Here is a 22,632-nt window from a genome sequence, read left to right on the forward strand (position 1 = left end):
TGCCGTTCGTGTGTACCCCTACTTACCCACTGCTCATAACACATCCTAACAGTTCTATCAGAACGGTTCAGATGGCGGCCAATCCGGCAGTATGACCATCTTCCTCTCAATCCAACAATGCGACCTCTCTTAAACTCACTTAACTGAGTGTAAGGCTGTCGAATGCGTCGTAGAGGCATGTCTGTCACTCAATGAAGTCAAAACCATGAATAAAAGTGCAGAACATATGCACAAGTCGTCACAGCGTGCACCTTTATACCAGGCAGCGGAAACATTTTTTCCCCTCTGGTGGCGATATAACATAAGAACCTACTCTCAAAAGCTAATCATTTACATATCTAGCTAAGATGATGCAACATATCAATTTTTATTCAGATCTAACAAGTCCTTCATGGTGCGTTATTTTTTTTGTCGTCCAGTGTATATAGAAAATTGATGAAAAACCTGAATATTTTTAGTTTTTGAATTTTCAAAATACAGTTTTTATTAATTGCTAAATAAACTTCATATAATTTAGAAGAATTGAATATAGTTTCAAAATTTTTACATGGTATTAAAATGTTTTTTACAAATTACTGATTCTTGAAATCAATTTTTAATTTTAAATAATTTTGCAATGTGTTAGAATTTTGATATAAATTGATGTTGTGGTTTTGTGAACATTGTTTGTTTGCTTGTTAAAAATGTGATTTTATTGTTTAAATTAAATATTTTAAAATAAGAACAGTTTAAAATTAGAAAGCAGATTAATATTATTTTTAACAATTATTATTTTGTTGTTATTTTTAATTTATTTTGCATGTTAAAAATTTAATAATAGTGTAGGAAAAAATTGCACTTTAGTTTTGTTTTGCACATTGTTTTATGTAATTGCCAATTTGTTAGCATGGTGAAACGGCTCTACATATAGCAGTCTGGCATGGATTTCCGAAGATTGTGCATGCTCTGTGCAAATTTGGTGCTCACACTGCCCTCAAAAATAAGGTTGGTTAATGTATTTGTGTGTACTTGTCTCTATAATTTTATTCCTGTTTTTAATACGTTGCTTATATGTTAGTGTTAAAACTTTATTCTAATTTGTTATTTTCAGAGATCAAATTTGGTATTAATATTTAATAAGTTTACTTATTTAAGATTATTTACTTATCGTTTGTAACATACATAAAAAAGTAATATTAATTATTATGTCAGAATGTAGTACAGTAAGACCCTGCTTAATGCGGGGGGATGCATTCCTAGACGACAAAGCCCTAAGCAAAACAGCGTTAAACGAGACCATTTTAACTAAGAGTAAATAGGGATAGGAGAACACGCNTGTGTGTGTGTGTGTGTGTGTTTCAAAATTGAACTCTTGAAGTTTGATGCTGATTTAGATAACTGCCATAATCAAATTTATTATAATATATTTTAATAAAAAAAATGTATTTAATATATCTAATACAAATAACATAATAGAATTAAAAGTTATTATTCATGTAATTTGTGTTAGTTATTTTTTTTTAATACAAATATCTCAATATGTTAATATGAACAGGGTGTTTTTGAAAGGTCTTGCCAAATTTTAACAGCATATGAGTCATAAAAATTTTCTATGAATCATAAAAATGAATAAATTCCATATAAATATAGGTTTAAAAAAGCTTCCTTTTGAAGTTATAGCAATTTTAAAATGTGCTGTAATTAAAAATTTTTACATAATACAAATTAATAGGAAATTATGGTTTGATGTCTGTTTCTAAGTGACATTTTGTGCTTTTTAATATGATGAACCATTATGCTAACTCAGAGATAGCAGACATTCATTTAATGTATAGCTAAGCTAAAAGCAATACATGTGAACTGCGATGACTGTACAGAGAAGTTTTCAAACTGCTGTATTCTGGAAAGGAATCATTTTTGGACTTACATTTATATGGAATTTTTTCATTTTTACAACCCATACAAAATGCTGTTAAAGTTTGGCAAGACCTTTCAAAAGTATCGTGTATATTTAGATATGTACACATGTGCTATGTACAGTACAGTCAAACCTGAATATAGCACCTTCCTAAATACTACCATCTACATAAAATGCTTAACGAATACTTGTGATCAGATACTTTCATAAATGTTAGATAAAGAATGTTTTTGAATCAATGAACTATTAAATGTATGATTTTAGCATTTTCAAATCACATGACTCAAACATCCAAACTGAGATTTGTGTTCATGGATAACTTTTTGTTTAAAGTACTTTGTTTACTACTATTTGTCTAAATTTTGATAAAATTATAAAAATGATTACATAATTTTCAGCCATTGTTAATCATGCATTTTGAATTTAATTCAATAGAATTTATTCGTGAGTAAAAACAATAAACCATGACATATGAAGTAATCGTTCTTGCTAGGTATATTTACATAACAGAAAATAGTTTTTATTTTTAACTTTATAAACCTTTTAATAAGTAACTAAAATAATGTGTTTTTTTAAATATAAATGAATCTTGAATAGAAAATTAATACGGATTTTTGCTACATAGATATTAAATACAACAAAATATTGATAAAAATAATATGTAGTTCTTGTATGTTAATTTATAGCTAATCATAAAATATTTCATTCAATATTTTGATTATTTTATTAACTTAAAAATTTCTGTTCTGTTATGCAAATTTAAAACCTGACCCAATTAGTCCTGTTTCTTCTGAGTCCCAATTGGCAACATTGTTGTCAATCAGTTTTTCACATTAGCTTTGGTGATAAAAATGTTTTTTCAGCCTTCTACAATGAACAGTTTTCAAGAAAAACATGAGTCATGGGTGGTCTGAAACACACTGTGTATTAAGATTGTTTCTTGACAGATTTTAATAATTGAAACCATTAAAATTTCATATAGCTATAAGCACCACAATTTATTTTAAATAACATATACACTTTCATAGCAACTGAAAATTTAGATAATGAAATTCTAATTATTTGAAACTTTATCTTATTGTAAATGATTTTTTTCTGTTAAATGTAAACTTTTGTTCTTTGTTAAATCTAATTAATAGAATTTCAATTAATTTAAACACTGAAATTTTATATTTTAATGGAATTTATTAGTAGTAATTTAATTAAAAATGAATATTATTTAATATTTTTAATATGAAAAGTATACTACCTAATCTTTATCAATTATACTACATGTCCAATTTTTCCTCTTTGAAACATATGATCAGTTTTGCTGGATAAGTTTTTTCTCATATTGCATATATGATAGAGGTGATTTTATTGTATGCAACAAAGAATTTCATTAACACATTAAAATATTATAGAATATATTAATCTGCGGCATTAAATGAAAAAGGTATCCAAATTCATTTTAAAAAGTTTTGCCAAAAGTTGGAAATACTGCAGTGGTTAAGATGACTTCTGTAATTTTGATATTTTTTTCAAATTCCAGAAGTCTTCTAATAAATCCAGGAGAGTTGGTAACCCTAGTTTCAAACAAGGTATCATTTTTACTTTTCTACAAAACATGAACTTTTTTAGATGTGAATATTTATGAATTAATAACAACAACAAAAAACAGGAAATATTATTAACATTAATAAAACTAGTAAAAGCTAGTATATAGAGAGGATGATACAGTAATTATATTTAAAATTTTACAAGAAAATTCTTTATAAAAAATTTTTACAATAGGAAGAAAACACAAGGCTTCGTTATCCTTCATCCTGTGTCATTTTTACTCCTTTAATTTGTATTTACAGTTGACCCCCCTATAACACTGTTGATTATTCCGTTTTATATGAATTCCATGTTGTATGAGTCACTTAGATTTTACAAATACATGTGCTGGGCTGTGAACAGCTCACATATTTGTAAAATTTAAGTGACTTGTACAACATGGAATTCATATAAAACGAATAATCAACAGTGTTATAAGGGGGATCGACTTGTATTATTTTACTATGTATTTGAGGCTTGATAAAGCATTAAAAATCAGTTATTTAATTAAAATTTTTACATTGTTTAAAATTTGGATATTAGGGTTTTTATAGATGTAAATGTAGCATTTTTCTGCCATTTCCAAAAATTCTTCCAGTTGAATTCAAAAAAACATCATATTGTGAATGTTGAATTATTATTTTCATTAAGATGAAAACAAACACATTGAATGTACTACTTACTCTCTTCTGTAAAAGAAGATAATCATAAACCATTTTCTTGTATAGGACAGTTATAGGTACTTTCATCTTTTAAGACTGTGTTTCAAATGTCTGATCAAAATGTTTGGTGTTTTTGTGTTTTAACGAAAATAAATGACTTTTTAACTTTTTGCTTCATTAAAATTGTTTATCTTAGATAAGAGTATATTGTGCTAAGATCAGACTGACTTTAGGCTTCTTTAGAACAATAAAATTGATGCTAATATGCAGTCTTTCTGGAATGCAAATACAATTGACTATTCTATATTTTTAGTTTTAGTTGCAAAGATAATTTTATTTCTGTTCTTGTGTTTTGCTATCCTAAATGCAAGTGCATTTTTTTTTTTTCTAATCAAATAACTCCACTTACACAATAATAAAAACAAAGAAAACTTCATTAATGAATATTTTAAATTTCTTTTGGTTGAATTTTATCTGCATTAAAGCAGTTTAGTTTTTATTAATTTTAACTTATAACAATTGAAAAGAAATAGAGTTATACTGTAATAAATTAATTTTTTAGCAATAGACTTATAAAATTGTTGTGTTACTTATATTATTTATCTACTTTTACTACCTATTACTTATACTTTTTTATCTAATTATAATCTAAAATTTATTGCATTTTTATTTTTTATTAACATTAGAATAACAAGTAACTTAAATTTATTTCTATAGTACCAAATGTTTCCTTGCCAGTGAAAATGATTATCTTGCCTACATAGCAAGTTGTAATTTCAAACTCTATTCAGATTTTTAAAATATTTATCTGGTTATAAAGGAAGTTAATGTTTAAAAGTATATTGTTTTTGAAAAGTGAAAAATTGTTCATTATCCTTAATATTTATTTTCATTGAAAAAAAGAAAATGCTGCTATGTAGAGTTTCTATAAGTTTAAAACCAAAAGTAGGAATATCGTAAATGAAATATTATTATTATTATGGTAAAAATTTGGCCCAGTGTTAGATAATCAGTAGCTGTTCTGGAAAGTAAGTGAATAATTCTAATTAAACTAATTTTATCAATTATCAAACATTGTTTTTTTTATTATTTGTTGAGCCAATTGTTACATATTTCAACTAAGTTTTGTTAGAAAATCTAGATACTCCCATTGTAGACATGGTTGAACCCATGATTGACATGATTAAAAATAAAAATCCTTTTAGTGCCTACAGGACAAAGAGTAAAAAAAGTATGGCCGGACATAACCATCGATCCATTGTTAATGATTGCACGAAACCATCAATTCATTGACCATCAGTAGTTTTGAAACCACTGCTCAACATTACACAGAGTTGACAAAACACAATGTATGTGCCATACATGAGGACAGATTGTGTATGCACATGACACCCATAGACATCTTCCAATTTGTACTAAAAATAGTCAAATATATAAAAGTATTTGACTATTTTTAGTACAAATTTGGAATAGTTTTGGGTAGAAATGGACAAATTGGGATATACTGGAGACAAATTTTCTAATCAGGACTTATGGCAACTCAACTACTATGTCTTCCTGTGAAGATGAAACTTTGTAGCTGTATAAGAAAAAATGCTGCTATAAATATTATGCTGATGAGAGAAAAACAATATAAAAAATAGTAGCATTTTTACAAATGTGTCAACATCTCTTGGATAACTATTACACAATTCAAAGTATTTTCCAATGTAATTTGTTGTATGTTATCATCACTTGTCTGTTTTTACATTGTGAAATTGAAAAACAAAGTTTTACAGAAAAGTAAAGATAATGATCATTATAATTTTCTAAGTTGAATATATTTAATAACTTTTCTTTGTAATCTTCATTTTTTGATTTATGAACACACACAAGAATTACAATTTGATAATTTTTTCAATCTTATATATAAAATTACTAATTGACTATAAGGGCTTTTAAATTTAAAAATATTTGAATGCTTTTTGAGCATAATTCAGTTTATCTTCAGATACATAAAAACTCAATGAAATATATGAATATTTTCTGAATTTCTAGTAAATGATCACAACTTTCACATGACTTAAAAAAGAACAATATTTTCGTATTTTCTCTATACATAATTTATAATGTTCTTCTTCATTATACACTACACAGTTTCAAAACCAAGATGTGAAGATTTTATATATGAGTAACGATATGGGTTTGAAGAAGAAAGTTATAATTTTTTCAATTTTGTCACACTGATATTTTTCAGTTTCTTAGAAAATATATATATTTATACATTTTCTATCAATTATATATATATCTCACAATTAAAAATTATTCACATGTTCTGTTGACTGTTGGCATACTACTATTATAATATTTTGACATAGCAATTCTGTTTGGTGCATTTTGAAATACCAAATGCCAACATTTTATTTTATCTTTTGAAAAGGAAATAATAAATAAATGTTTCTGAACTATCACTGTCATCATTTTGATCTATAATTTCATCAATTTTCTCATCATTGTCAGCTATATTTCCATCATTATAACTACAGTTGTTATCGTCTAGTTAGAAAAATTTTGGTATTACCATTTGTCTAGATAAGTATAAATATGTTTTTAAGGAGACATAGAATTTTTTAAAAACATTTGTAATAATAAATTTTAAAAATTATGTATGTATTCATTTACTAATAAATAAATTAAAATATGCATGCAATTCTAACAGAGAAATTGCCACTCNTTATTAAATATTATGATATCCACTCCATCTGATTGGGTTAACAGATATGCATGTATAGTATGTAACTAAATGCTTTCTAAGAATAGCAATTTTGATAATTGTGCATAATCATTTGGATTATCTTATGATTATTACACGTACGTTATCGCCGTAACCGGGTCAAAGTCAGTCTTATAATAGAAAATTACCGAGAACATCTTCCCAGATGCGCATCATTATCATCATCCTGTTCAGTCGCGTTTAACCTAGTAGCATATTATAAATAAGAAAGATTAATGGAAGTATCAATAAGTCTTATATCCGGATATAATCCTACACTGGGTATATTGTTGATAATCTGACAACCTACAATAACGTTATAAAATTGACATGCTAGTATGTATAATTTTTTTTAATATCGAGGTCAGATTTTTTTTCCCGAAAGATATATTTAAAAACCTAGTTGATGACACAGTTATTTCGTAACGGTAGAGGTAGAATGCTACTTCGAATGCCATTCTTGATTGCATACTAATTGGTTTGCCAGATATTGCATTCGGCCGTGCGTGAAATGTGTTTGGTTTATCTATATAATCTAGATTTAAATTTAAAAAAAAATTCACGGCTTTTTTTATTATTGTTGTTGTTGTTGCTATTTTTTTTCCTGTTTTATGCGGCAAAATCTTGGATGTGTTGCCTTCGCCGAATAAAACGAAATGGCACAGTTCCAAAACGTAAGTCGATCTCGACACCAGCACACGTGGTCAGCATATGACTAGACAGCAGTGAAATTTTTGTATATAATTTCAACCGGATGCTGTACTGACCACGAATATACTCGCTCACTCTCTCTCTCTCTCCCTTGTACGTCAGACAAATGGAATAGGCCGCATACCTATACGAAATACCTGAAGTGGGACAAAATCCGGTCGGACTAGTTGTACTGCACCAGTCACTACTTCCTGGCTGAGCGTTCTAGCTGCTTGTAGTTTGTTTGTGTCTCCCTCTTCGTCATGAGTATGTACGACGGTGCCTGTGTATTTTACTTCCCATCCTGTGATAGGTAGTTTTATATATATTATGGAAGGATCGTGCGATCTCGACAAAGGGACGGTTTATTTCGATAACGATGCTAACGAAGATGAAAATTTCGTGGTCGTGTCAACCCTGGTAAGTCTTGTATATAATTTTTAGTAAGGGGTATAATTCTATTATTTAGTGTAATTACATTCAGACGGTGCAATAAGGCAGAGAATATTATTTATAGACGTATTATTCCACGTCATGTCTTAGCTAGTGACTAACGAAATATTGCGAAAAAATTTTGATATATTTTTTTAAAAAAATATTCTCATTGCGCAATTTTATAACACTAATGTAAATGAAACCCGTAGTTCATTTTAGAATAAAATAATAGCTGAAGAACTTTTTAATTAGTATTGTGAAATATTTATATGGTTCAAAGAGTTTGTTACGTCAATCCGGAAGTTTTTTTTTCGTATTTCCCTAATGTTTAAAAAGAATTTTTTATTAGTCGATACAAATTTTCATGATTTATGCCATCTAGAATGAATTATCAAATTCCTGAATATATATTAAAATACCTTGCTTAGATAAATTTTTCTTTTCCTTTTTTTTATGCAGTTTCTAAACAGTGTAACGACATTCACCATCAGAATTTGTTGTAGCAGATTTCCTCTAGATTATTGCTGACGAAAAATTACACAGCAATCATTGTTATATTATCCGTAATTGCTTAGTATCGTTTCAAAACAAAATGATGATTTCATCTTGTGTTCACCCTCCTATTTCCGTTTTGCGTGTACAAAACGGAATGCTAGAGGTGCAGCGAACAGATTAGGATTGATTAAATATCATACTTATTTTTATTCATATTTGTTTATATATTCTTCTCTTCCATCGGGTCTCTTACCTAAAAGTAGGTTGCTACACCACGAAGTACGAGGTAAACCCCCACTTTGTTGATAGTTTATTGTGCGTTTTTTTCCCGTTTCGCTTTTAATTTAGCTGAGGATGAAAAACACTTTGCTGCATTGTTTTTAATCGTTGAAGGCATTTTTATCTTAATTAATTTTCGATTTTTATGGTTAATGCTGACCTTGTTCGTTTCACTCATGAAGAAAAAATACACTCCACTTATTATATCGAAATGTTAAGCATGCTTGCTTTGTAGATTTTTCACGATACAGCGACAAACCAAAACCGATTCATCTGCAGTTCTTCGATTTATTAAAGTGCTTGTTAAACGCGGTAAACTCGGATTGTCCAGGATTAAAGGGTCAATTAAACCATCGAATTCCAGGCGTTTAAGCGGGATTACGCTTCCTAACTCAATAGAACTTAACGAACATCGACCTCTATCGAATGTGAAAGTTCTTAGTTGTTGTCTCCCACACTTCGTTGACCAAAACAGATTTCCTGTTCGACGAAATTTCATCCTCTTACACGTTTATAGTCCTATTGATTTATGAGTATATTCGACCATTTCGGTCACAGTAGATGTATTTATTTTATCATTTTCCGTTCGGAAGTGGCAATTATTGACGATGCGGATCATTAAACGGCGTTTAGTAAAGTAACCTTATTAAGATAGTTTCTCGGCCGTTGATCTCGATAATAATCACCCGCAATACTTCAAAAATAATTCGGAACACGAGAGTAGTGGGTTATAGAGTTTAGCATTTCTCACGACCTTTTGGTTTTATGTCGAGAAGAATTGTTTTTCCTTTCATCGGACGACTGACAGGATGCGATATTCCACGCTTTATTCACTGTAATGACATCATCCACCACTTCCCTTCCATACAGTTAGAGATGCACGATATGACAGTTGGGTCGTACCTCAGGGTTGTCGCACTCGATCAAGATTGTCTAGCCAAATTCAAATGTTAAGACCTTCGCACAGTTGCGACACTCGAAGGGTGGTATACGCAGTGTTGCGTCACAAGTAAACGAGTAGTTATAACACAAGTTTGGCAGTGGGTGGTATTATTAAGTCGGTTTATTACACTCGGTACACGCAGTACGTTTCCTGTCTTTATCGTGTTTAATTGAAGTACGATTTTGAGAGAATAAGACTTGTAAGATACATTTCAAATGTAGATTTTAATCTGTTCTACTTCTCCTTTTCTATTGTTTTAAATACTAGTTAAAGTCCGGATATCTCTTTGTATAGTCATCTTGCATCGAGGTTAATCCTTACGTTTAGAATTTATTTTGCTTTTTCGATTCGATCCTGACCTATTTCTGGAGAATGCGCAGAATCAAAACTTTCTTGATGTACATCCCGTCGTTGAACTGATTATTCGGTCATCCGTTGTTGTTTTTTTTCCGATATATGTTTTTATTTAGCTGTCACCTCTCTAAGTCAAAGATCATTTCTGTCTGGTGGAAATAAGGTCGCAAATGTAAACGTTACACTTTTTTTTGTGTGTCTTTTTATTGTGAATTTGCCGTTCTGAACTAGATTATTCAATGAAAATTTTGATGTTATTTCACTCGAATGGTATTAAAAGTTTAAAATTGTTTCTTCTCTAAATGATCGAAGTTACATGTTTTTAAATCACGAAGACAAACAGATAATCTCATATTTATCCGTCTGTATTATCTATAAATATATTGATAGGGTCGTTGAACTCGTGCTTCCGCTTTCGTCCGATCCTTTACTCGAGTTACAAACTCGGATTCGTTTCGTGTCTAACCTACGACTAACTTTGTCCTTGTGTGTGTGTGAATAGAATGAAAAAAAAAGTCATATTCGTTGACATGGCGTATCAAAATTGCAATAATAAATCTTAACGGTCTAGCGACAACCAATGGCTGATGTTGCACGTTAATTGACGTACGTAAAGTCTTTGCTGCATGGATTTCTTTGTAACAATTGTATATTTCGGGATGTGTTCGATGTCAGTAGATAATGCTCTTTAAATTGAGTTAGCAACAGATATTGAAAGTGATGATACGAAATAAAAAAATGTATATGCTCGATATAGAAAAACCCATGACTAATACTGGACTTCGTCCGTTTCGGATGATGCGTGGTTTCAGAAGTGCGATGGATGAGTTTTTAGACATTAAGGTATTATTTTCGGGATTCATTGTATGAATTTAATGTTGTTGTTATGATTAATTTTGTTAGAAATTGATGATGATGACTTTAAATTGATTTTTATTTTTGTAGGGATGACATATTGATTGAATACATTGAATATAGGACTGTTCGTTTTTTAATTAAGATATATGTATATATTTTTAGATATTTTTATTAATTCGGCTTATTATTAAACACTATTTTTTTTTTTCTTAACAGCAAGATGAAAATTTTGTTGTGGCAGCGTTATTTTGTGCTGTGGAAGAGGGAAATCTGGCTGGATTGGAAGAATTGTTTTCTATGTCTAATATTGATGTTAATCAATGTAATAGGGTAAGTTTTAATTAATTTATTTATAAATATTGGAAATAAAATATTTTAATTTTCTTATATAGGAAAAATAACTTTTTTATTTCTATTAAAGACAAAATTTTTTATTTATAAGTTATAAACTTAATTGAAGTAATTTATATATCGGGTCTCTTACCTAAAAGTAGGTTGATTATCATTAATACGTCATTATATAGATTAGTATTTTTTCTGTCTAAATAAATAATGGATAAATTAATGGATGTGGCAATATTAATTTCAGACAAAGGTATTATATGAACATTAATAATAGATTTTATTCATTCATTAGTAACAAAAGGATTATATTTGGATGGCTTATAAATAATTGAAACAAAGTTAATTTAGATAGAATAAATTTTACAATGGTTAATGATTATCATTGTTGTTTTTTTTTTTTTATAAATTATTTTTAGCCTCGAGATTTTACTGAAGTGGTTGTCCGAAAGAAGAATGAAATAAATATTGATAATTTTAAGACATATTTAGCTAGACAGAGATGGAAGGTACTTAATTTTATTCTTTAAATAAATTATTATGTTTTTTTAATGTTTAATGCTTGAATTGTTTTCAAGAAAAATTCAATGCATTGCATTTATTTTATCTGTCAATTTTAAAAATTTTAATTACTAATATTTACTAGAATTTATTGTAGATATATGGATAATAATTGAACATATTATTCAATTTTTTTTTTAGCATTCTTTGCTGGTTATAACTTTATGTAACAAATTGTCACGTAGTGCCAAGTTACGCAGTCAGAGCAGCGTTAACATGATAGAATATCATTCTGGCATCCGAGATATGCCATTCATAAACAAGGAGGTAATTATTACTATAAAACATAACAAATTTCATATCCCTTCTTATCCTTCTATAAGAATGTGAAATATCTTTTTTAATTATATTTTGTAACTTTTTAAAACCAAAAGTTTGAATGAATTTATTGAAAATCAGGACTTCTCATTTGTTTTAATTTCATTTTAATTAAGAAATTAAAAATCTTGGTCAAAAACTAAAAATCAAAGTTTAATTTTCTGACTATTATTTGCAAGAATTAATGATTATTCAGCTATATAAACACATTAGTACTGTTAAATATTTTTTTTATAAATTAAAATACTAAGTTATCCTTATTTTGTAGTGTTTCAAGTGGTAATGTGATAAGTGAGGCAACAAGGCAACAAGGAAACTCGGCTCTTTGCCGTGGCGTCCCGCGTGGCTATGTCCCTCGCTAAGGTGTTTTCCGCTAGGTTCATCTTTGTCCTTTGCAGATGTATCCTCCGAAAGTTATAGACCTTCATTGAGAGAACGTTTCCTGTTCGAGAAGTTTTCTTAGAATGCAACATCCGGTCAGCGATAGGAAACCACCTTCGTCGCCGGATTTCCTCTTCTTCTTTCGAAGACTGTGCGCCAAAATATACAAGGACTGCAACTCTTTGTGACAACAATACTTTTATTATAAGTTAATTGTGTGATAAACGGGTTGCGTTGTTTGTAAAGGAGGCATCGATCTCTGACTGAACCGCTCCCACATGTCGTTGACTGTTAATGTCGGCAGTCCATACGATAACAACATATCTCGTATAATTGTTATGTTTTTAAAGTACTTTTCCCGCAATATGAAGAAGCGAGAAGGAGGAGAAGGAGATCTTTGAATACAGCTGTCCCTTGATAATCCGACAGGTATGAGACCAAAGGGGTGTCGGATTACCAAAAGTGTCCGGATTACCGAAAGTNCGTGTGTACCCCTACTTACCCACTGCTCATAACACATCCTAACAGTTCTATCAGAACGGTTCAGATGGCGGCCAATCCGGCAGTATGACCATCTTCCTCTCAATCCAACAATGCGACCTCTCTTAAACTCACTTAACTGAGTGTAAGGCTGTCGAATGCGTCGTAGAGGCATGTCTGTCACTCAATGAAGTCAAAACCATGAATAAAAGTGCAGAACATATGCACAAGTCGTCACAGCGTGCACCTTTATACCAGGCAGCGGAAACATTTTTTCCCCTCTGGTGGCGATATAACATAAGAACCTACTCTCAAAAGCTAATCATTTACATATCTAGCTAAGATGATGCAACATATCAATTTTTATTCAGATCTAACAAGTCCTTCATGGTGCGTTATTTTTTTTGTCGTCCAGTGTATATAGAAAATTGATGAAAAACCTGAATATTTTTAGTTTTTGAATTTTCAAAATACAGTTTTTATTAATTGCTAAATAAACTTCATATAATTTAGAAGAATTGAATATAGTTTCAAAATTTTTACATGGTATTAAAATGTTTTTTACAAATTACTGATTCTTGAAATCAATTTTTAATTTTAAATAATTTTGCAATGTGTTAGAATTTTGATATAAATTGATGTTGTGCTTTTGTGAACATTGTTTGTTTGCTTGTTAAAAATGTGATTTTATTGTTTAAATTAAATATTTTAAAATAAGAACAGTTTAAAATTAGAAAGCAGATTAATATTATTTTTAACAATTATTATTTTGTTGTTATTTTTAGTTTATTTTGCATGTTAAAAATTTAATAATAGTGTAGGAAAAAATTGCACTTTAGTTTTGTTTTGCACATTGTTTTATGTAATTGCCAATTTGTTAGCATGGTGAAACGGCTCTACATATAGCAGTCTGGCATGGATTTCCGAAGATTGTGCATGCTCTGTGCAAATTTGGTGCTCACACTGCCCTCAAAAATAAGGTTGGTTAATGTATTTGTGTGTACTTGTCTCTATAATTTTATTCCTGTTTTTAATACGTTGCTTATATGTTAGTGTTAAAACTTTATTCTAATTTGTTATTTTCAGAGATCAAATTTGGTATTAATATTTAATAAGTTTACTTATTTAAGATTATTTACTTATCGTTTGTAACATACATAAAAAAGTAATATTAATTATTATGTCAGAATGTAGTACAGTAAGACCCTGCTTAATGCGGGGGGATGCATTCCTAGACGACAAAGCCCTAAGCAAAACAGCGTTAAACGAGACCATTTTAACTAAGAGTAAATAGGGATAGGAGAACACGCAACCAAAAAATAAACATTTTTTACTATAATTTTAAATTATTTTTATGTAAATTTTTGCATAATAATATATGTTAAATAACATACAAACATATGTGCACAGAAATGTAAAGTTAATTTTTTATGACGAAGGTCCTGGCTCTTCTGAAATTCTTGTTTTTTGTGATGAAGTCATGTAATTTCATTGGTTCCCTTCTTTTCTTTCCTTAAGCAAATGTCAGTAGCAGAAGATTGCGTCCAAAATGCTTCATGTCGCTTTGGTACTCCTATCAAAATCTGGATCATTCTCTACAATTTGATCAACAATTTCGGTTATCATTACCAAACGTTTACTAAGGAAAACTGTAGAGAAGTTTTTTGGGTTCTTTGTCTTCAGAATCTCTATTTTCCAGTTCTAATGAATTCCTTGTTCTGCCAGTTCGTGAAGGTTGTCATTGGTAAGGCTCTTACCAGAAACCTGCAGTAACCCCAATATTCTGCTCATCTACATCTCCTGTATTGATTAAGTTGACAATTTTGTCAACCTAATGATACAGCGATAGACTATTCTTGATGAGAATTCTTGGATACTTTCATCTATAACTACTCCCCACACTCTGTTCATGCATTTATCAGTTAATTCTTGCCAAACAAAATTGATATTTTTTATAGCATCCATGATATTATATTACAACGAATTGCCACCTTTGCTGATTGGTTCGTGTTTAGGAATAATCATATTATAAATAGATCAATGAAATACTGTGTTAATTTGAATCAGCATAAATTTTGAGAGTTTTTTACGCGTCAAGCAGACTGCGTTATATTGAATCAGCGTGAAGCGGGGTCTTACTGTACAAATGTAGAATAAGTTCAATATGCAAATTGAAAGTTTAAAATTCTGATGCTTTAAAAAATATTTTTTACACTAAAGTTTCATTAATAAATGCATTCAGTGAAGAAACTGTTTTCTGTTTTGTACATATTTCCAAATTGATTAAATCTATCTATTCGTATAACATTAAATATTTTTAATTTATACAAATATCAAGGAATAATCTTTGTTTAATATTAATTCATATTATTGAGTTTTAACTTTAGAACAGCATTCAACAAGCTAAAAATTCATTACTTTCATTGTTTACAATTTAATTTTGTATATGTAATTCCTTACTTAAATTAGTTAACTTATATCAACTTAAAAAAATAGATCACTAACACACGTGTGTGGTAGTTATTAAAGAATAATACTTTGATCAAATTATTAATTTAAAACTTAATTAAATTGAAAATTCTTATAATAAAGAGAGTAACAATAATTTTCTCACTAGAGGGAAACACTTCTTGGACAATTTTTTTATTTTCATGCATGAGTAAATAAATTAAAAATTTCATTTAAATGCAGGTTTCGTATAAAACTTTTAATTACATCTCAAACAAAATTTTGCAATCATTTTTATATATTTAGGATGATATTTCACTCTGCAATTATAAATGCTTCATAATTGTTTTTGAATGATATAAATTATGAAATTAGCAAGCTATTATCCTTAGTTTCTACATAATGATAACCTTAAAATGTTTAGGCATAAGTTATATCAATAAGTATTTTATCTATTTTTTATTATTTGTTTGAAAGGATACTGCTCTTATGCAATTATAAAATATTAAACTTTTTATAGGTATTCCATATTGTGTATCTTAGTACAGTATCCATTCTGTTCAAGGAAATGATTTGAATATTTAGTATCAAAAAATTGAAATTGCATGATGTTGATACAGTAAATGGCTATACATTTATACATTCACATAAGTGAACATGTTATTAGAAAATGTATTTCAGCATTTATATTTTCCTTTCCAATTTCTGTAATTAAACATGCAAAGATTCTTATTTGACTCAATAGCATCTTTTAATAATATGCTATAGAGTGAAGCTTTAGCAAAATTAGTCTTGAACACTTAATTTTTATTAAATAAATTCTATTTATATATTATAATCAAAACTGTCAAAGTTTCATTTAAAAAGTTGTTAAAGGAATTCTACATAAACAGTCAGGTTTTAATTGTTTCTTATCAATATGAAATTTTATTATAATTATAGTGAATTTAAGAATTTCAGGAGGTAAATGTTGAATATTATTTTTAATATTCTGAATGGCAAATGACAAACCAAGAAATTTCATCTAAGTAATAAAGCTATATTTATCTTACTGTCTAACTGACGTGAAATGTTGAGTAGAACAGTCTTCTCAGAAAAATGAAACAGTACATTCAAAAGAGGAAATTTAAAAACAACATATATTTTAGGTCTTATAAGATATCACAATTTCTCAACATCTCCTAGATTATCATGATGTCCACTTGACAATTAACTGAAGAGTTATTATTTTTTGATTTTTTTTTTTTGTAATTTGCTCTTCATTATTAAATGACACTATTTTCAATTTGTATTATCATCAGTTATTGTTTAGATTTTTAAAATAACATTTTTAATTATTTAGTTAATAAAATGAAGTACTAAAAAACAAGAGACAGCAGACTAATAATGTCTAGCTCCTCCTTTTAACCTAATAAAAGCAACTATACAACAAGTGATACATAAATTCCAGTACCTTGTTGACTATGGATATAGTCATTCAGGCACCTAAGATGCCAGTTCACGTCACCTCTGTCCAAAATGTTGGCTAGAAGTGATTTCAAGTCAGAGTAGTCTGCACAGTGTTCCAAAGGTGCTTGTTTGAGTTCAAGTCCAGTGAACATGGGGATCAAGGAAGCACCAGGAAATCTTTGGAATGCCTCTTAAATCAGTCTCATATCACTTAGGCAATATGTCGTGTGCCATTGTCCTACTGAAACAACTGATCATCAGAAAGTAGATGAAGCACAATGGGGTGGAGATGGTTGGCAATGATGATTGTGTAATAGGAATCTGCGAAGACAGACTCCACTTGAAGTAATGGTCCAATCACCATTAGTTTGACTATTTGCTGGCTTGAGAAATTCCATAGCCATTTGCTTCCTCTTCTAACCACATTTCCTCACTTGCCTTGTCCCAATGATCCAACTGGATCTGACCTGCCTATCTTCTTGTTTGGAGGAAATTTTCTCATATTCTCACACTAGTGATATATCCCTTTAAAGAAATTTACTTTAAAAAAATGGACTTTAGCAACAGAGTCCAGACCTTTGAAGAACCCTGTTGCTAGCATAATGTTTTTCCCTTTGTTAGGACTGGTTGTCCATCATTTAATGTTGTTGCTATTTGGCTCAGATAAGGTACTGTACATTGCTTAATGCTTGAGCATAAGCAATGATTTACATGTGGCTTAATGAGTACAGAAACCAATGGAATGGAGTGTTCATTATATTCTCCATTCTGGACAGTCTACTGGGTAATGGATATACAGGCATTGGCATTAAAATGAAATGTAATTTGCCTCAATGTTGTCTTGTATTCAGTGGTTACAAGCCTGTAATCTTAATCTTTGGCTACTTGTTTGTGTCTGCAATGTTGACATCTGACCCAGTCTGTCCATAATTCTGATACTTCTGGTAGACTCTTGAAACTATAACCAGGGAATACCTTGGAAATGGATGTCCCATTTTTCTTGTATCTATAGTCTTTTCTCAGTAAAAAGGTGATAAATCTTGTCCATGTAGTTTCGCTATACCTGCTGGTTTTCTAGAAAATGTCCAAGTCTGAGATTTATTAGTGTCACATAAGTAGTTGAGCTGATTTTCATTTCTTGAGGGAGAAGAAACACACACACACACATATATATATATATATATATGTATATACAAACATAAGTTAAAGTGTCAGAAGAGACAGCAGAATATTATATGTGTATTAATTATTAATAAATAACTATAAATAATAATTAAATAAATTTTTCTTTATTATATTTTTAATTTAAAAAATTATACATTGCATCTCAGATGAGTCATAAAGTGGTGCTCACATATCTGTATTGTTTCTCAACACTTTGCATCACTTTACAATGCAAAATACTGAGGTCTGACTGCTGAAAGCAGTTAGAGGTGGGACACTTACTTGTCAGAATTTTTATATATATATACTGTATTTTAGAGAATATTTTGAAATTTAAATTTATATGGTATCTGGAATTATTGATAATTATGTAGAAGACTTTGTAAATGTGAGAATTTTCAGATTATTTATTGGAAGCAGACAGAGAGGAAAAAATTATTCACAAGTTTATTAGTCANTTATCATCATAAAAATATTTAAAAAACATTTTGCTATAAAATGTTGAAATATCAGTGAAAAGAGGACAGGAAATAAATTATCATAAACAATATAACTTAATGTAGATTTCCAAGGTTTTTTAGATTCTATGAATCTATATTGTATTATAAACATCAAAAAACTATTGATGATATGAAAAATACTCAATAATTTAAACACGTCGTTTGCTACTACTAACATATTTTTTGAACTTATTTAAAATAATCTATATTTAAACGTTATACATTCAGTCTTGAAACATTACAATAGTCTTTATATTTTTTTTCATTTTAAAGAAAATATATTTGTTTATTATACTTAGTGTGCATGTGTGTATTGTAAATTCAAAAATGCATTTCTTTAAACAAGTGATGAAAAATATATGTTACAAGTGTTAAATCGTTTTGGAAATTCTGGCTTAAAACATCTAATTCTTGTTTTTAATTAGCATAATTTCTTTTCATTTATCAAGTTCAGAAAATCTAATGGATAAAGAAAAGAATTTAATATTAATAAATTTAATTCAAAATATACAATGCAGAAGTTAAGTTTGTAAATAGCTATTTTTATTAAGTAATTGAATTTAAATTATAAATAAAACAAATTTTTGTGTTAAAAAGAAGAGAAGAATAAACATTTCATTTTCCATTAATTCTATAATCGTAATCTAAAAACATCAAAATAACAAATACTTTAGTATTCTTGTTTNTTATTTTTGAAGTTTTTAATTATGAAATGTTTTTTTATTTTAACCTGCTGTTTTTGAAGGAATATATCTTGTTCTACATTAAAATAATCTTTGAACTTATACAGAATAATTGATAACCAGTTGAAGCGTTGATTTAATTCTGTTTGGATATGATTTATATAAACTTTGTCTATGTCCTTGTTGCTATATTTTATCTAACATGAACGTTAATAACACATAATTATTAATATCTTTCATGTCTTTATATTCATTAAAATCTAAATGACAAAAAAGTCATTCTTATAATTGCCTAATCATATTTTTTAAAAAGTTAAAATTGAAGCTATTACTTATATTAATAGAATGATAATGTAAAAGTAATTTAGTTAGCAACGAAAAATTTTATTGCTGATTAATATACTGTAAATTTTTATGATGGATACTTTACATAATAACTTTTACAGAAAAACACTTATATTGTCAAAATTTAAAATTTAATGTGTGTAAAAATACCAATAAATTTCAACTTATACCAGCTTCAAGCTTGCTCCAGAATGTGCCAATTTATTGTTTTTTATTTTTGTACTCATCAGAGCATGTTATTTCAGGAAGTCTGTATTATTATCAGAGCAGTTACAAAGCATGAATAATGATTCGAATTTATGTGATGCTCCAAGAGACACACAAATCATTATAATACTTTAATTGAAGTACGATTTTGAGAGAATAAGACTTGTAAGATACATTTCAAATGTAGATTTTAATCTGTTCTACTTCTCCTTTTCTATTGTTTTAAATACTAGTTAAAGTCCGGATATCTCTTTGTATAGTCATCTTGCATCGAGGTTAATCCTTACGTTTAGAATTTATTTTGTTTTTTCGATTCGATCCTGACCTATTTCTGGAGAATGCGCAGAATCAAAACTTTCTTGATGTACATCCCGTCGTTGAACTGATTATTCGGTCATCCGTTGTTGTTTTTTTTTCCGATATATGTTTTTATTTAGCTGTCACCTCTCTAAGTCAAAGATCATTTCTGTCTGGTGGAAATAAGGTCGCAAATGTAAACGTTACACTTTTTTTTGTGTGTCTTTTTATTGTGAATTTGCCGTTCTGAACTAGATTATTCAATGAAAATTTTGATGTTATTTCACTCGAATGGTATTAAAAGTTTAAAATTGTTTCTTCTCTAAATGATCGAAGTTACATGTTTTTAAATCACGAAAACAAACAGATAATCTCATATTTATCCGTCTGTATTATCTATAAATATATTGATAGGGTCGTTGAACTCGTGCTTCCGCTTTCGTCCGATCCTTTACTCGAGTTACAAACTCGGATTCGTTTCGTGTCTAACCTACGACTAACTTTGTCCTTGTGTGTGTGTGAATAGAATGAAAAAAAAAGTCATATTCGTTGACATGGCGTATCAAAATTGCAATAATAAATCTTAACGGTCTAGCGACAACCAATGGCTGATGTTGCACGTTAATTGACGTACGTAAAGTCTTTGCTGCATGGATTTCTTTGTAACAATTGTATATTTCGGGATGTGTTCGATGTCAGTAGATAATGCTCTTTAAATTGAGTTAGCAACAGATATTGAAAGTGATGATACGAAATAAAAAAATGTATATGCTCGATATAGAAAAACCCATGACTAATACTGGACTTCGTCCGTTTCGGATGATGCGTGGTTTCAGAAGTGCGATGGATGAGTTTTTAGACATTAAGGTATTATTTTCGGGATTCATTGTATGAATTTAATGTTGTTGTTATGATTAATTTTGTTAGAAATTGATGATGATGACTTTAAATTGATTTTTATTTTTGTAGGGATGACATATTGATTGAATACATTGAATATAGGACTGTTCGTTTTTTAATTAAGATATATGTATATATTTTTAGATATTTTTATTAATTCGGCTTATTATTAAACACTATTTTTTTTTTTCTTAACAGCAAGATGAAAATTTTGTTGTGGCAGCGTTATTTTGTGCTGTGGAAGAGGGAAATCTGGCTGGATTGGAAGAATTGTTTTCTATGTCTAATATTGATGTTAATCAATGTAATAGGGTAAGTTTTAATTAATTTATTTATAAATATTGGAAATAAAATATTTTAATTTTCTTATATAGGAAAAATAACTTTTTTATTTCTATTAAAGACAAAATTTTTTATTTATAAGTTATAAACTTAATTGAAGTAATTTATATATTTTTATGTTGTTTATGATATATTATGATGAATTATTGTTTTGTTACATTTCTGTTAAGAATTTTAAACGTACAAAATGTATAACTTAACAAATAAATATCTAAAGTTTACATTTAATTTAATTTCTTTTAGCATGGAGAGACAGCAGTTCATATTGCTTCTGGATTGGGTCAGCTAGAAATACTTAGGTTCCTGCATTCCAAAGGAGCTGATATCTTTAGAGTAGATAGTGTAAGTTCAAACTTTTTAAGTTAACTTTTTAAATTAATAAAACTTATTAAATAAAGAAGAAAATATCTCTAAATTTTCTCAATATATGCAAAAAGATTTATATATTGATTTTAATCCAGTATACAAAATAATATAATAGTCTATAAAATGAAAATTACAAAATACTTAAATCATAAAATACTTTTAGCATTCTTGATGTCATTCTCAAGCCTTTTTAGCAAAATGAAGAATTTTATGTGAAATTTTAATCAATTATTTTATTTTTGAAGTTTTTAATTATGAAATTTTTTTTATTTTAACCTGCTGTTTTTGAAGGAATATATCTTGTTCTACATTAAAATAATCTTTGAACTTATACAGAATAATTGATAACCAGTTGAAGCGTTGATTTAATTCTGTTTGGATATGATTTATATAAACTTTGTCTATGTCCTTGTTGCTATATTTTATCTAACATGAACGTTAATAACACATAATTATTAATATCTTTCATGTCTTTATATTCATTAAAATCTAAATGACAAAAAAGTCATTCTTATAATTGCCTAATCATATTTTTTAAAAAGTTAAAATTGAAGCTATTACTTATATTAATAGAATGATAATGTAAAAGTAATTTAGTTAGCAACGAAAAATTTTATTGCTGATTAATATACTGTAAATTTTTATGATGGATACTTTACATAATAACTTTTACAGAAAAACACTTATATTGTCAAAATTTAAAATTTAATGTGTGTAAAAATACCAATAAATTTCAACTTATACCAGCTTCAAGCTTGCTCCAGAATGTGCCAATTTATTGTTTTTTATTTTTGTACTCATCAGAGCATGTTATTTCAGGAAGTCTGTATTATTATCAGAGCAGTTACAAAGCATGAATAATGATTCGAATTTATGTGATGCTCNTGATATTATATTACGACGAAT

At 28.5% G+C, this 22,632-nt stretch overlaps 2 protein-coding genes across 2 annotated transcripts in view; both read left to right on the forward strand.

The window, feature by feature from the left end:
• The window catches only part of LOC111635690 (death-associated protein kinase 2-like), a 100,401-nt gene extending 88,446 nt beyond the window's left edge, over nucleotides 1–11,955 (forward strand). The window contains exons 10-12 of the mRNA XM_023380728.1: nucleotides 11,160–11,273; nucleotides 11,705–11,794; nucleotides 11,944–11,955. Coding sequence (XP_023236496.1) covers nucleotides 11,160–11,273; nucleotides 11,705–11,794; nucleotides 11,944–11,955 — 216 coding nt within the window. The remainder of the gene's footprint in view (nucleotides 1–11,159; nucleotides 11,274–11,704; nucleotides 11,795–11,943) is intronic.
• LOC111635684 (osteoclast-stimulating factor 1-like) lies at nucleotides 11,697–21,752 on the forward strand. The gene is made up of 4 exons (XM_023380721.1): nucleotides 11,697–11,794; nucleotides 11,988–12,113; nucleotides 21,217–21,330; nucleotides 21,604–21,752. Exons 2-4 carry the CDS (start codon nucleotides 12,063–12,065, stop codon nucleotides 21,724–21,726), a joined length of 288 nt encoding a protein of 95 aa, XP_023236489.1. The 5' UTR covers nucleotides 11,697–11,794; nucleotides 11,988–12,062; the 3' UTR covers nucleotides 21,727–21,752.
• The last annotated feature ends 880 nt before the right edge of the window (nucleotides 21,753–22,632 follow it).

Source organism: Centruroides sculpturatus, unplaced genomic scaffold (assembly GCF_000671375.1).
Source record: "Centruroides sculpturatus isolate CEXI.00-Female unplaced genomic scaffold, Cexi_2.0 scaffold882, whole genome shotgun sequence".
Taxonomy (NCBI): Eukaryota; Metazoa; Arthropoda; class Arachnida; order Scorpiones; family Buthidae; genus Centruroides; species Centruroides sculpturatus.